This window comes from Schistocerca nitens, chromosome 9 (assembly GCF_023898315.1).
Source record: "Schistocerca nitens isolate TAMUIC-IGC-003100 chromosome 9, iqSchNite1.1, whole genome shotgun sequence".
Classification (NCBI taxonomy): Eukaryota; Metazoa; Arthropoda; class Insecta; order Orthoptera; family Acrididae; genus Schistocerca; species Schistocerca nitens.
The window spans coordinates 11,554,941-11,568,493 of record NC_064622.1 but is presented as its reverse complement, the minus strand read 5'-3'; the positions used below and the strand labels follow the sequence as shown (position 1 = coordinate 11,568,493).

The following is a 13,553-nucleotide window of genomic DNA, read 5'->3' as shown; positions in this document are numbered from 1 at the left end:
AGAGCAAGGAGCTCTCTATAAAGTGGGCGAAACTGTATAAAGATCAGAACCTACAATTTTCCCAAGCCTACTGGTTTAATGTTCTGGTGCTCTTGAAGGTGGTGCATGCAGGTTTTATTACGTATCATTTCCAATTATTACTGGATAACAAGGAGTGGCTCACCAACTTTACAGATGCATCATAAACTCTGATAAATTCATCTGATAAGGAAACTTCATCTACTTTGAATGAAACGCCGTGGAAACTGAGCTGCCGTGCAATATACATTCCTCGTAATTTCATATCCATTGCCACAATTTCCATAGCACCAACTCCTCTGAAAAAGAAGGAAAGAAAAACCTTTAACTCTTTCATAGAACTATTGTCAACATACAGAAAAACAATGGCTTCGGCAATTAAATGAGTCAATTTAACATCTACACTCTGATACATCAGAAACTGAGACTAAAAGAGTGAAACACAAAACAGGAACAAGACAATTTGAATAACTGTAAACATTTACGCAAACTTTAACAATCACTGTTGAGATTTTTGTTTCCCTATTTCTTCCATATGTCATTTTTTCCATTTTTGTGCCAGGTGACAATAAGAACCTTTTGGCTTCAAATAAAACTAATCTGAGTGTGATTCTACAACTTTCAAAAGTAAAGTTTCTTTCTGTATTTTTCCTTCTTGTCCACAGCTTCTTCGGTCTCTCTTTTTAGCCTCAAAGTTACTTTCAGATCTTCCAAACTATGTAAAAGTAAGAATTTAATTTAAAATTGCTCCATTACACATATGCAATTCACCACATTCTGTAAAGCTTTTCTTCCAAAATGTGCTACTGATGGTAATTGCAGGAAGCTGTTCTAACTTACATCTACAATTTTCAACTGCAATACACTTTGTCTCAAAGCAAACATCAGTTAACTATATGGTTATGCTCTAACAAAACCAATCCTATTTCTGAAACTTGAACACATACAGATAAAATGTCATGGCTATTTGAATATTTGGTGAAGCATCACAACTGTTGCACATACAATCTAATTAACTGATAAAAATGAAATCCAGAAACAAGGCTATAAGAAGGAAAAGGACTAGTGAGGTTTAGGAAAAGGGGTATGGTCTTTCCTTCTCATTCCGTCTAGTAAGTATCCCCTGCTCGGGGTTCTGGGTGACTTTTCTGAACTCTAACTCTTTTCCTAAAACTCTCCAGTCTTTTCCTTCACCCCTCTTCCTTCCCCTTCAAACCTCCTGCCAGAAGAAGGTGCCACTGGCTCCGAAAACTTGCATAAGTAAAACCTTTTTCATGTGTTCTCCTGCTGCCGGTGGGTGAGTAAATATTTTATTTATCTAATTACATTATATTAAAATAATAATCAATTTCTTCTGATTACAGGTGAGCAAGAAAATTAATTATTTGTACAAAAATTTGCCTCTCACATAACTGTTGTCACTGGAACCTGTATTAATGCAGTAATTAAGCATGAGAAAATTTATGACCAAAATTACACAAGCACGGTGAAAGACAATTGAAACTATCAGTATATATTCCACACAGACACCATTCTACAACCAATGAAAACAATAGACGAATATGGAAGAGCTAGAAATCTAATACACTAAAAGAGTTTAAGAGCAAATTCTGATACCAAACCTACAATGGGAAAAATGTCGCCCTACGTAGTAGCACCATGAAACATTCACATTACTCTCAAACGTTTGGTATATCTCAGAGCACCATTATTAATACGATGAAGTTTGGTTCCATGGGAATAATTGTGGCCCGTAAGTGTAATGTAATCCCGGAGAAAAAGGAAGGTCAGTACTGGTTGGCTAATCATCTGTATCTCATTGCAGATCTAGATTTCAGCAAAGAGCACAGCTACCATCAGTACATTTTAGGTAGATACAAAGACTCAGCATAATTAACAGCACACATTACAATGTAACTTTGTCATGTACAAGCATCAATCAATATGTAATATATGCCGTTATAATAATGCTGAGGCTACACGACTACCTGCAATGCACTTATGATAGCTGCACTGTTAGTTGAAATCTAAATCTGTCCTTCCTGTCCTGGATTATTAATATCTTTACTAAAAGATCAATATTAGCATCTTGTTTCAGTAGGGTACAATGTCAATTGTGTTTGAGAATGTTCCTGAACTTAAAGTTATGCGCCAACAGGGATGGAAGAGGGAAGGGGGCAGAGGAGGGGGGGGGGGGGGTCTCGGACAGACCATTGGCCCTTTTGAGGTGGCGTAGTCAGTCAGTCGACAGTCAGTAGTCGAGGGTGATGGTCGGGCTGTGGGCCAGAAGGGCACACAAAAGGTTAATCTGAAGTATAATGAGTTGGAAAGTGATAAAGTGAAGTATTTGAGCCGTGCTAAAGATCGAACTATTATGCATCAAGAAAATAAGGAAACATGAGAGTCAAGTTTCTAAGTCTGAACAGAATGGCACTGCTCCAGCACATGGAAGTATCGACATGCACCAGCCACTAGGCATAAACATTTTGACACAGTTAGTCGGTCACCAAGAGTGCAACATCAACATTTCCGTGTGCGAGTCCAAGCAAGCTCAGCAGAAAAGTGTTACATGAGTGCAGAACAACCTGCTCTGTTATTCTCATAATACTATTTAAGAAGCACTACGGAGGATGACCCGAATTGGTTAAGCAAATGTAGCTGAAAGGAAGACCGTTAACAACTCGTGAAGAGCAAAACCAATTCAGTCACGACGAATGATGACAAAAAGTAGAGACCCTCCTTGACGCCATAAGTACTTCACCTCACAAGGTTAAAGTCAGTCTACAAGTAGGATCAATGGTGTCTGTGTAGTTCACACTCAATTCTCTGATTATTATATCGTAACATCTCGTGTACGAGATCGTTCCTTACTCCTGCCACCTTACGAGATGACCACCGATCCGTAACTACAGTTGATAGAAGCTAGCCTATAGTGTCTCCTGTCACAAACAGACAGTCCGGTGACCTACCAACACCAATCCAGCCTGGGGCACAAACTGCTCAAAATTCCAGCATCGCTCGGTCAGACGGCCTACCAGACTACAGTTGATAGAAGCTAGCCTATAGTGTCTCCTGTCACAAACAGACAGTCCGGTGACCTACCAACACCAATCCAGCCTGGGGCACAAACTGCTCTAAATTCCAGCATCGCTCGGTCAGACGGCCTACCAGACCAGAGGGGCAGGATCGACATTCGACACGACATCTGACATCGAGGTTAATCTGATGGGACGACACAGGCAGTGACTCGGGAGGGACAGAGTGCTCCCAGAAAGGCACGCGAGTTGCAGCGCACACGCACTGCAGTCATCGCCACTTCCAGGCAGAGCTTCCAAAGGGGCACATCTTCCACACTGTGGGTGGCAACCCACTTACTAGAAGGCACCAACCCGAGCATAAGGCTGATGGCAGTGAGATATGGCTATCGGAGCCAGCTGCCGGGTTCAGCAGATTCCTCATTGGCTCGCTAAGTCGCCAGCTGCCGCTGAAGTTACAGAGATGAGATGTATTCAGTGAAATAAATGAAGTAATACGAATCACGTTTTATTGCATCTGGTGACATCACACTGGTTCCTCATCCTTTACTGTGACAAACAGTAGAGGTTTCCACCCACCCCAGGAGGAGGTGACCCTTGCAGAATATATGTGAGAAGTAATTTTGTGATGAAAAATTATGTAGAATTGTGAATTTTCAGCAGTTTGAAGATTGCAGAGTGATACATGTATAGCATCAATTAGCAGCATGTGGCAAAACTGATCTCTTGGGCAATTGTGTCTAACAGTCAAACATCAGAAGTAGTCTTGAACAATTTTGGGTGAGATAGTTAAATGATTGAAATATTTGGATCATGAAATAGATGAAAGAAAAAGTGATTCATGTGGATAAGTAGGATAAGTTATGTTGGTGTGAGAGAAACTGACAAGGGACCATGAAACTACCATAATTAAAAAAGTAATTATGTTTGATTTGAGTCATTCATCCTTTTTAGAACAAGCATTACATATACTGTAGTTCCCTGCACATATAGGACACAGTGGTGCACATTGGTTTAGATACAAAGTTGCCTGTGTATCTGATGCAGCAAACTTCTCGCACTCAACTGATTGCAGTACACTTGAGTGAATACACTGACAAAACATAGTAGTATACAAGGGCAGTTTACATCCAGTGTGTTTGAATTGCTGACAATCACCTGCATTTCCCTAACATCATTGCTACTAAATATAGCCAATGGCCTGAAACATAACAGATTCAAAAATACGTTAGTATATGGTATATTTGCGCTGAGTGTGTCGTGAAATAACTTGCACTGTCAATTTCTTCCTCAGAGGGGCAGCTGTCAATAAATGCAATATTCACTTCTGAATTATAGTTTTATTTTTTGTACAGCTTTTGCACAGGTTATCAATATTCTATAGTGAGCTTCTGTCAGCTACCAACTGCTAGAAATCTCACAAAAGGTCTTCAAAGACTATTTTTAGTAGGAGAAACAGGCTAACAATATGTGTAGTTTTCTGGGAGAGCTTTCCCTCTTATCTCAACATTTCCACCCGGGCAAAACATTTACACAGAGTACTCAGGCCTTAATATAATATTAGCTCAACCATCTCGAAAACTACAACTTCTGAAAGAATCATACTTTGCTCTTTTCTGTTTTACTCTGAAAATTCCCAAATACATTAACGCAAACTGTCTTTCTTGAGGATAATGATAGAGGAGTGAAAAACTACACCCAGTACGTACAAAGTTTTGCATTATTCAAATGTATTTCTTGAAGAATGTGTTGTGGGTTAATGAGTTACAAAGTACTTACATTAAACTTATGACACTATAACTTTCTCTTACCGCTTTTCAACTGCTGAGATAAAGTCATTAAACTCATTGAAGGGCGTGCCCTCCCCCCAGATACCTAAACGTGTCATATACGCCATGTTCCGAGGTTCAGATGCTCCAGTAGCAGATGCGTACACTACACGTGCTTTTGGAAGTTTATTTTGCAGCTCGAGGACCTGTAAAAAGTAATATTAAGGAGTAGTTACTACAAAAGTAATCTTCTGAGCAAATCAAAAAGAAGACAAATGTTGCCATATTTCTTCTGGCTTCAACAAAATAAATAATGCAACTGGAGTACTCATGCTGAAGGCTTTCAACTTTTCTGGAAATTGTAACTGTCCCATAATGAAAAACAGTGCATAGTGAAAAGCTACACTAACAACATGCTTCATGTATGCAAAATTTGTTACATATATTTGAAGAAATATTGTCAATGTGTATATTCATATTCTGCAACTAAATCATCTCCATAGGTACCTGTGATGCTTTTTGATTGAGCATTTTGGTAACTTTCATACATTCTCTTACAAGCTCTCTGTATTCTTAGTCTGTCAAAGTATTTCTAACACTTTTCACCAAAGGCCCAATTTCACCCTACATGCTGAAATTATTTTCATTTACCCCTGAACATCATTGCTTCCCTTATTATCATTCCACAGTACTGCAGGCAGACATTGCTTATTACCTGTTCCCGTACACCTGAAGAAAACGGTTCTCTCTGATGATGTTCATCGATATATAGCAGCGAATTCGATCAAAACAGTGTAGTTGTGTCATACACTCACACTCCTCCCTAATCATTGACCATCACATTCCCGCAGTTTCAATGTATCACATCCAAAGTAACAGTGACCAGACAACAGTAACTTGAGCTGAAGTTAAGAAGTATGCAACTGCCACAAAAAATACAGACTACATACAATTGCATCAGAACTGTTTGGAGTCCAGTACAATTTTTCAGTATGTATAAGTTTCTCACTCGCACCAATTTGATACAAAACACATTGCTACTGACGTATCACGAAAATTTCGGAAAGCATGCCTCATAAAAACTTAACTTTTCTATCTGAGGGAGTATGTCATCTTCCACTCGGCTCATTCAGTTTAGTGCGTCCAGCATATATATGAATCTACATAATATAATAAGCATACGCATACCTTTGGTTTAACAATAGGTAACAGCAACACTCGTTTTAAAAAAATTAAATAAAAAATAATAAGTAAGGCAACAATAATTCTACAAAGACTACAACAAAAAGATAGCGGACAACAAACTATAGCTATCTTTTTTGTCGTTAACTAACAAGAAAAAAAGTGGTTAAAAGATAAAGAAAACTAATGCTACACACCAAAGGACGGTCATACTTTTTTATTCAGCAATCTTCAGCATTTTAGCTGTCTTATTTGCTTTCTTCAGTCACATTTACAGTGTTCATGGGAAACTGTTCCTTCACAGGGGTTCCAGAAATTCAGTACTTCCAGTATTCCCTCCAAAACCTCAAACCTTAAGCCAGCTGAGTCCCACATGATTGGCATTCCGAAGGCACCCCCCTGCAAGCAAAGGTTCTTCTCCAGAGATAACTGAGGGAAGGGAGCACATGATCCGGGAGCTGCGTCAGCTACTGGGCACCGCGCCGTAGTCAGCTGCTCTTGAACTCATGGTCAGCGGTGTCAACTCTCGATCGTGGGGTTCCAGGTCCAATTTCTGGCTGGATAGGGGATTCTCTCTGCTCAGGACTGTGTGTGTGTGTGTGTGTGTGTGTGTGTGTGTGTGTGTGTGTGTGTGTGTGTGTGTGTGTGTGTGTGTGTGTGTGTGTGTGTGTCTCTCTCTCTTTGTCACCATTTCATCACTGACATCAATGTGCAAGTCACCGAAGTCAGATAAAGGACACTAAACGGGCGGCCCGACTCCCCACCATGGAACTCCGAGCCAACAATGCTGTACAGATATCACACAGTCACTGTTCCTTCCATCTAAACGGAGCTGCACAAAATAAAAAAAGTCCCTTCGGCCCCATACAAACTGTCACAACTGCTTCATACACTCTTTCGGTTCTCTTGATCCACATACCTAGTACCTAAAATAAATACGCTTTGAAGCCTACCAATTATGACTCAAAAACTTTGATCATTATCACACTAGCCAATTTCATCTTCATCCATAACTTATTCATCTCCGAGAGCCAGACTCATCAATAAATCAGAAAGCAGCGAAGGAAACCCAGGTGATACTGCTCTGTAACAAACTTATCCTGGGCCACACAAAGAACAGACATTCTTCAACACACAGCAGCTGCACTACTTACTTTGTACAGGTTAAATGATGATATTTTCGTGTCCTGGCCTCGTGGTGTGAATAATTCCTCCAGCTTTTGTCTTCTTCACCCCCCCCCCCCCCCCGCCCCTCATTACCCCACTGGCAACATCCTTACAGAAATTTTTCACTGTTACTAACTCCAGCCTCTAAAAGACCACAACCAGGCTATGCAAATTTCATGTTTGTTTATGAAGTTTGACAACCGAACAAAGTCACAGGATAACAGCCATCCCCTTCATTACACAATAAAACAGTTCAAGAATATAAATTTATTTTGAAGAACAGTAGCACGCCAAAGACATCATATTTACTTTCAATTTAATAATGTTTCACTTCCAAGAAACAATGTGTACATACGAATTTCTCAATATTTTGCACTGTGTATCCAGCAGTATTTTATTATTCGCTACTCGCAGATAGGCACAACACAAATTGGTAAAATTTACTGTTGCTTAAAGAAGTTTTTGATAACTATTTTGGAGTTCAGGGTAAAAAATGTGTTTTAATAAATGATAAGACGTCTATTTTAAGTTAAATGATATTTCTTGGTTTAGATAGTAAGCTACTTTTCACTCTTATTCTTTTGTTAAAATGTGTTTAAAATACATTGTAACCTATATCGCTACATAATTATTAAAAAAAAAAAAAAGATTGAATCTGTAGGAGTAATATATTCGCTGATTTTTGAAGTCATTTTATCCAATGTACCATATGTTACTCCATGGGGGGGGAGGGGTGGGGGGGGGCCTATAGCACCCCCCTTGCCACCGCCCCTTTCTGTCTATGCTATATGGTGAGTACCAACCTATCCTCTTGTTCTTGAAACCAAATAAGTCACTGACTTATTTCGTTTCAGCAGATGCTGCTCATTACCAGGCAAAATCTGTTTTTCTCTAATACTACACATCTTTGATAAAATTATCCACTTCCTTTGTTGTGGCACTAACAGTCACTGTTAATGTTCACTGAGCAGCAGTTGGTTATATTACTATGGCTCCAGAAAGGAAGAATAGTAGTGCAGATTATAATAGAAGTAAGGTAAAGACAGCTCACACCAAAGGCCTGCCTTATGGAAATTACGGAGGTGATTATGTTCCAGGGAAAGCAGTTAGAGAATCTTGCAGTTAAATATCAATCTTCCTTGGAACAACTGTAGGAAACTGTATAAATGTAAATAATATCCATATTTCCAGAAATACCAATCATATATTATTAATTTCCTTTCAGCTGCAGAATGAAATGTTATGACTCCATTGACGTAATGAAACAAAATAATATTTTGGCAAAATTTCTTGATCTTACTACCAATGACGCCCAGACTTACATCTGCAGCACCTTACTGGAGCAAAGGGAGTAAAGCAGAGGTGTCCTCAGAAATCTGATACAGAATGTTGTGAAAACTGTAGGGATGCAACATTCCTTTACCATATAATGACTGGAATTGAAAGCAAAAATATTTGCAAAAAAGCTTTCCGGAATATAGGTGCAGTGACAAATTCGCACGCATTTCGAATCTGTAAACTGCTACTTAAGGGAATCACATCTGTTGAAAAACGTGGGAAAAACCCAAACAAGAAGAAGACACAACAATACCCTTGCACTCATTCATGACGAAATAAAGTCTTTGTCACTTAAGAAAAAGACATGAGCACATCTTTCTAGGATTAATGGACAGCATTCCAATGGCCTACCCAGCATACCAAGAACCTATTTCCAGAATGAAGATGGAAGATATGAAGAAAGTCATTGAATACATGCCTGCTGCAAAGAGATCACTCTACGAAAAAGTGCTTTCTTGGCCAGTGGTTGACTAATGTGCACTAAATCATTATTGCTGCTAAAATAATTTAGTTTTTTCTAGTTAGTCAGACCATGCTAATGTCATATGAAGTGTTCATACAATTAAATCCTAAAAAAGCAAAAAATATGTTTGTAAATTGTTGAAACCAAATAAGCAAACTGGTGCTTTTCATTTATTAAGTCACAAAACTTTCAAATCATTAAATATCGAAATGGTGTACTCTAAGTTAATTATTTCTCTCTCAATAGAATCAGAATGAAGTCGCAGTTCTGAAAAATTTCAGTAATGTAGCAATAATACATGTGGTAGTATTCAGTTTTTTGTTTATCCTGAAAAGTGTAAAAAATGGCTTAATTTGGTTTCAACAATTGTTGATTCAATTTATTATAAATTCCAGCAACTGGCACCAAAGTTATCTCAGTCAGAATAATACAGTAATGTATGCTACATTGTGCTGTGGTCACAGTCTCTTTATTATACATTTGTGTCTCAATTGGAGAGCTTTGGAAAAAGGTTTTGGCTTATGGCGGAAGTAGGAATACTGTTCGAACTGTATTGATCTATGCAAATCAATATTTCTGAAAATGATCAGCTATTAGTTTTCTTATTCGCTATTAAAATGACCTGAGGACCTCGAGAATCTCCTTGAAGACGACTGCCACAAATCTATACAGAAAAGATGACTGTTTTAATTTCTACATTGAAGCAGTGTCCTGCAGCATATTAAGAAATGTGTAATTATTTGCTACATTAAGGAAGTGCACCAACATCAACAACTTAAACTGTTTTATTTAAACAGATGGCAGAGGCCCTTCTCAAGCCTTACCAATGCCAAAACATAGAAAGGCAGAGCAATACAAGAAATTACTCAAATCATTTAGTAGCCGACAAGTTCACTGCACAGCTTTCTAGATAATGATGCTACCGCCAAACTTGCAGAATACATGAACAAACACAGAAGAACTGTGTACCTTTCGGATGTGCAGTACTCAATCGCAGAGCTGGTTCTGTGGCTTGACTCAACAGACCTGAGTACCTGCTACACTACACAAGGCATCTGGATCTTCCTACTCTGCATTAGTTTCCGTGAATTGCAGGCATCATAACTCACTCTCCATCTTAAAATGCCTCAACCTGTTACTCTCTTGAACTCACTTCCATTTCACAACGTCCTCTCCTCCCATTTCTTCTCTCCTTGGGGCTCATTAATATTTTATTTTTAGTTATGCCTCGTACCTTAGTACATCATGTATTCCAACAAATGTTGAACAATGTTGGGTTCTGTCACTCTCCTACTCCATTCCTCATTATACTTTTCTCTTATGCTATCAGCATTTATGGTAGATTCACACCGTATGCTACTAGGGCAAAAGGAGAAGAATACAACAAAATGTAAATCTCAGTAGAGCAGAAAAGGAAACATAAATTTTTATGCACAGCCCTTCCAACACTGAGGGAAAACCATGGTTCACGTTGCTTTGCAAAAATCAAGTACTTAAATACTAAAACTCGTAAACAAGAAACTGTAGCAGATGGAAGGCTCCTACACTAGCCATGGAGAAAGAGTACTAAGTAAAATTCTTCAACTAACTGCACTCTGATTTATGTTTACAATTTATTCTACTTTTTATAAAGAGAGTGGATAAGAACAATGGTGGCGACAGCACTTGCACAGATATGTTACTTCTTGTGCCGTACACATTCTCTTTCCTGATAATTTAAGGATTCTTTTGGAGTTTTTTTACACCTTCGAGCACAGGTGATAGAAATCTGTAAAGGCCACACACAAGCAGCCTGCACGGTATACTAAATCAGCCAGACAACTATCCTCTTTCTTGATTATAAGTTAAAAACTGAACTTTAAATTCTGTACTTCATTCAAAGGCACATCAAATCTTTCTCTACTCTATTTTATTTCTGACTTTTAGGCAAGTCATTACACAAAACATTTGACATTTTTTCTATTCTTTTTATTTTTTACTCTCGTGTTTTGTTCAGAAAGCTAGAAGTACAATATATTACAACAATGATCAGTATTCTATTATTATTACAAGTATATATATTAGAAAAGCAAATGAGATGTCCTAGAGGATATTTATTTGCTAGATTTTTCTTAAAAACTCCAATTACTTTCAATCAAATAAACCCTTTTTTTTCGGAATTAGACCCGTACTGTTCAAAGTGATACCCCGTTTGTCCATTTCCCAATCTTCTTTTGACTATGAAATTTCAGACAAAAATGCAGTGTGTAATGTATGGAGAACCTTTGTCTTGCTATATAAGTTATAATTAGCAACAATATGATTAACTGAAACTTTCTGGCAGATTAAAACGGTGTGTTGGACTAAGACTCGAACCTGGGACCTCCGTCTTTAGCAGACAAGGGCTCTACTGTCTGAGCTACCCGAGCACAACTCACGCACCGTCCTCACAGCTTTACTTCTGCCAATACTTCGTCTTCTGTGAAGTGTGGAATGTAGGAGATGAGGTACTGGCAAAAGTAAAGCTGTGAGGACGAGGTGTGAGTCGTGCTTGGGTAGCTCAGACCGGTAGCGCACTTGCCTGTGAAAGGCAAAGGTCCCGAGTTCGAGTCTCGGTCTGGCACACAGTTTTAATCCGCCAGAAAGTTTAATATCAACACTGCAGAGTGAAAATCTCATTCTGGAAACATCTGGCTAAGCCATGTCTCCACAATATCCTTTCTTTCAGGATTGCTAGTTCTGCAAAGTTCGCAGGATAGGAGCTGTGTAGTTTGGAAGGTAGGAGACAAGGTACTGGCAGAAGTAAAGCTGTGAGGATGGGGTGTGAGCCATGTTTGGGTAGCTCAGATGACAGAGCACTTGCCCGCAAAAGGCAAAGGTCCCGAGTTCAAGTCTCGGTCCGACACACAGTTTTAATCTGCCAGGAAGTTTCATATCAGTGCACACTCCACTGCAGAGTGAAAATCTCATTCTGGAATATGACTAACTGTTTAAAATATAACAGTAACTACTTATTCCATTGGTGCCCATTAGGCTTTATTTTTACATCAAGTGATGAGAATGAATATTCAAATATTTTAACATGCTCAAACTAATGACAAGAGAAAATTTGTATTACAATTTTGCACTAACCCAGGAACAATTCCAGTAGCTGAAAAGTATCTTCTGTTACTGAATAGTATACTGGGAACAAGAAAATCAACTGATTCAGGTATGAAAGCAGCAGAAGTGCAAATGACAAGCCTGTCTCTGTTAACAGAACAACTTTGGTATCCAACCTGAGAATAGGATGCTTTATGCATGTCAGTATTTCCAAATAATTAAAATGTTGGCTTTAAAAGCCCAAAATGTTATTGGTTTAAAGGAGTGTGTCCACACCCCACACAAAATTTTGTATTGGCATTGGAGTGTCAATAACATAGGCAATGACAAATATTAAAAATCTATGTCATCAATAATAATAATATTAATGTTAAAGTAAAAGAAGCAGTCTAGAACTTGGTGGGAAATTGTAACATAAATGAACTGTATTTCTGTTGTGATCATTTCTAATACACATTGAATACATTACAAGAAATGTTCATAAAGTATGCAACAAATTCCTTTGTCCACTGAAATATTATTTTCATTCAATTAGTATATTGAATATGTACATTTGTTAAGCCTTCTGTGAGGCAAAAGGAAGATAGTAGAGACATACCGTAAGGCCAGTCTTGGTTGGTTTCGAGGAACCAACAGGACACAAATTCTTGGCACGATGGCATTCATCGAACACCACTGGTCCATCAAAGTCATCGCCACACCATTGCAACAACTGCTTCAATCTAGTTTTATATTTTCCACCAGACTGAGATGATTCACCTATAAGTGCTGAATATGTTGAGAAGATGACTCCCTTCTTCACATTTCCATTCACCGCAGATGAAATCTTTGCATACTTGAACTGTAAGAAAATAGACATTATTAATACACAATAAAATTTAACAATTTTTTAAATTATATTTCCAGATTTGTCTTCTAGTTTAGACCTCATCCACAGATCTTTTTTACAAGTATAACTTTAATTCAAACAGCACAGACAAAGAAAGTGACTAAATAAAACTTTTGTGTACACAGCAAAGATAAAGTCGAAGTTACGCCACTTACATAATGTCAGGATACAATTGATCTTAATCCTACCACATACATCTACATATATACTCTGTAAACCACTGTGAAGTACATGGCAGAGTGTATGTCATCCCATTGCACCAGCTTTTAGGGCTCCTTCCTGTTCCATCCACATGTATGGAGCAGGGAAGAAAGATTATTTCAATGCCTCTGTGGATGCTGTAATTAATCTATTCTTATCCTTGCAATCTCTATGGAGCGATATTTAGGGGTTTGTAAGTATATTTGTAGGGTACTTAAAGCCAGTTCTTGAAACTTTGTTTGTAGACTTTCTTAAGACACTTTATGTCAATCTTCAACAGCCTGCCAGCACAGTTTCTTCACCATCCCTGTGATACTCCCCCAAAGGTCAAACATGCCTGTGACCATTTGTGCTGCCCTACTCTGTAAACGTTCAAAATCCGGTGTTAGTCCTACATATTTGAGCAGTAT

At 38.4% G+C, this 13,553-nt stretch overlaps 1 protein-coding gene across 4 annotated transcripts in view; it reads right to left on the bottom strand.

Annotated features, from left to right (window-relative positions):
* The window catches only part of LOC126204419 (protein strawberry notch), a 264,401-nt gene that overhangs the window by 158,495 nt on the left and 92,353 nt on the right, over nucleotides 1–13,553 (bottom strand). For all 4 annotated transcript variants that reach the window (XR_007540499.1, XM_049938805.1, XM_049938806.1 and 1 more), the window contains 3 exons: nucleotides 12,652–12,894; nucleotides 4,865–5,028; nucleotides 164–317 (listed from right to left, as the gene is read on the bottom strand). Coding sequence is in view for 3 of the 4 variants with exons in the window: in XM_049938805.1 (XP_049794762.1) it covers nucleotides 164–317; nucleotides 4,865–5,028; nucleotides 12,652–12,894 (561 nt within the window). In the remaining variant the exon portion in view is untranslated. The remainder of the gene's footprint in view (nucleotides 1–163; nucleotides 318–4,864; nucleotides 5,029–12,651; nucleotides 12,895–13,553) is intronic.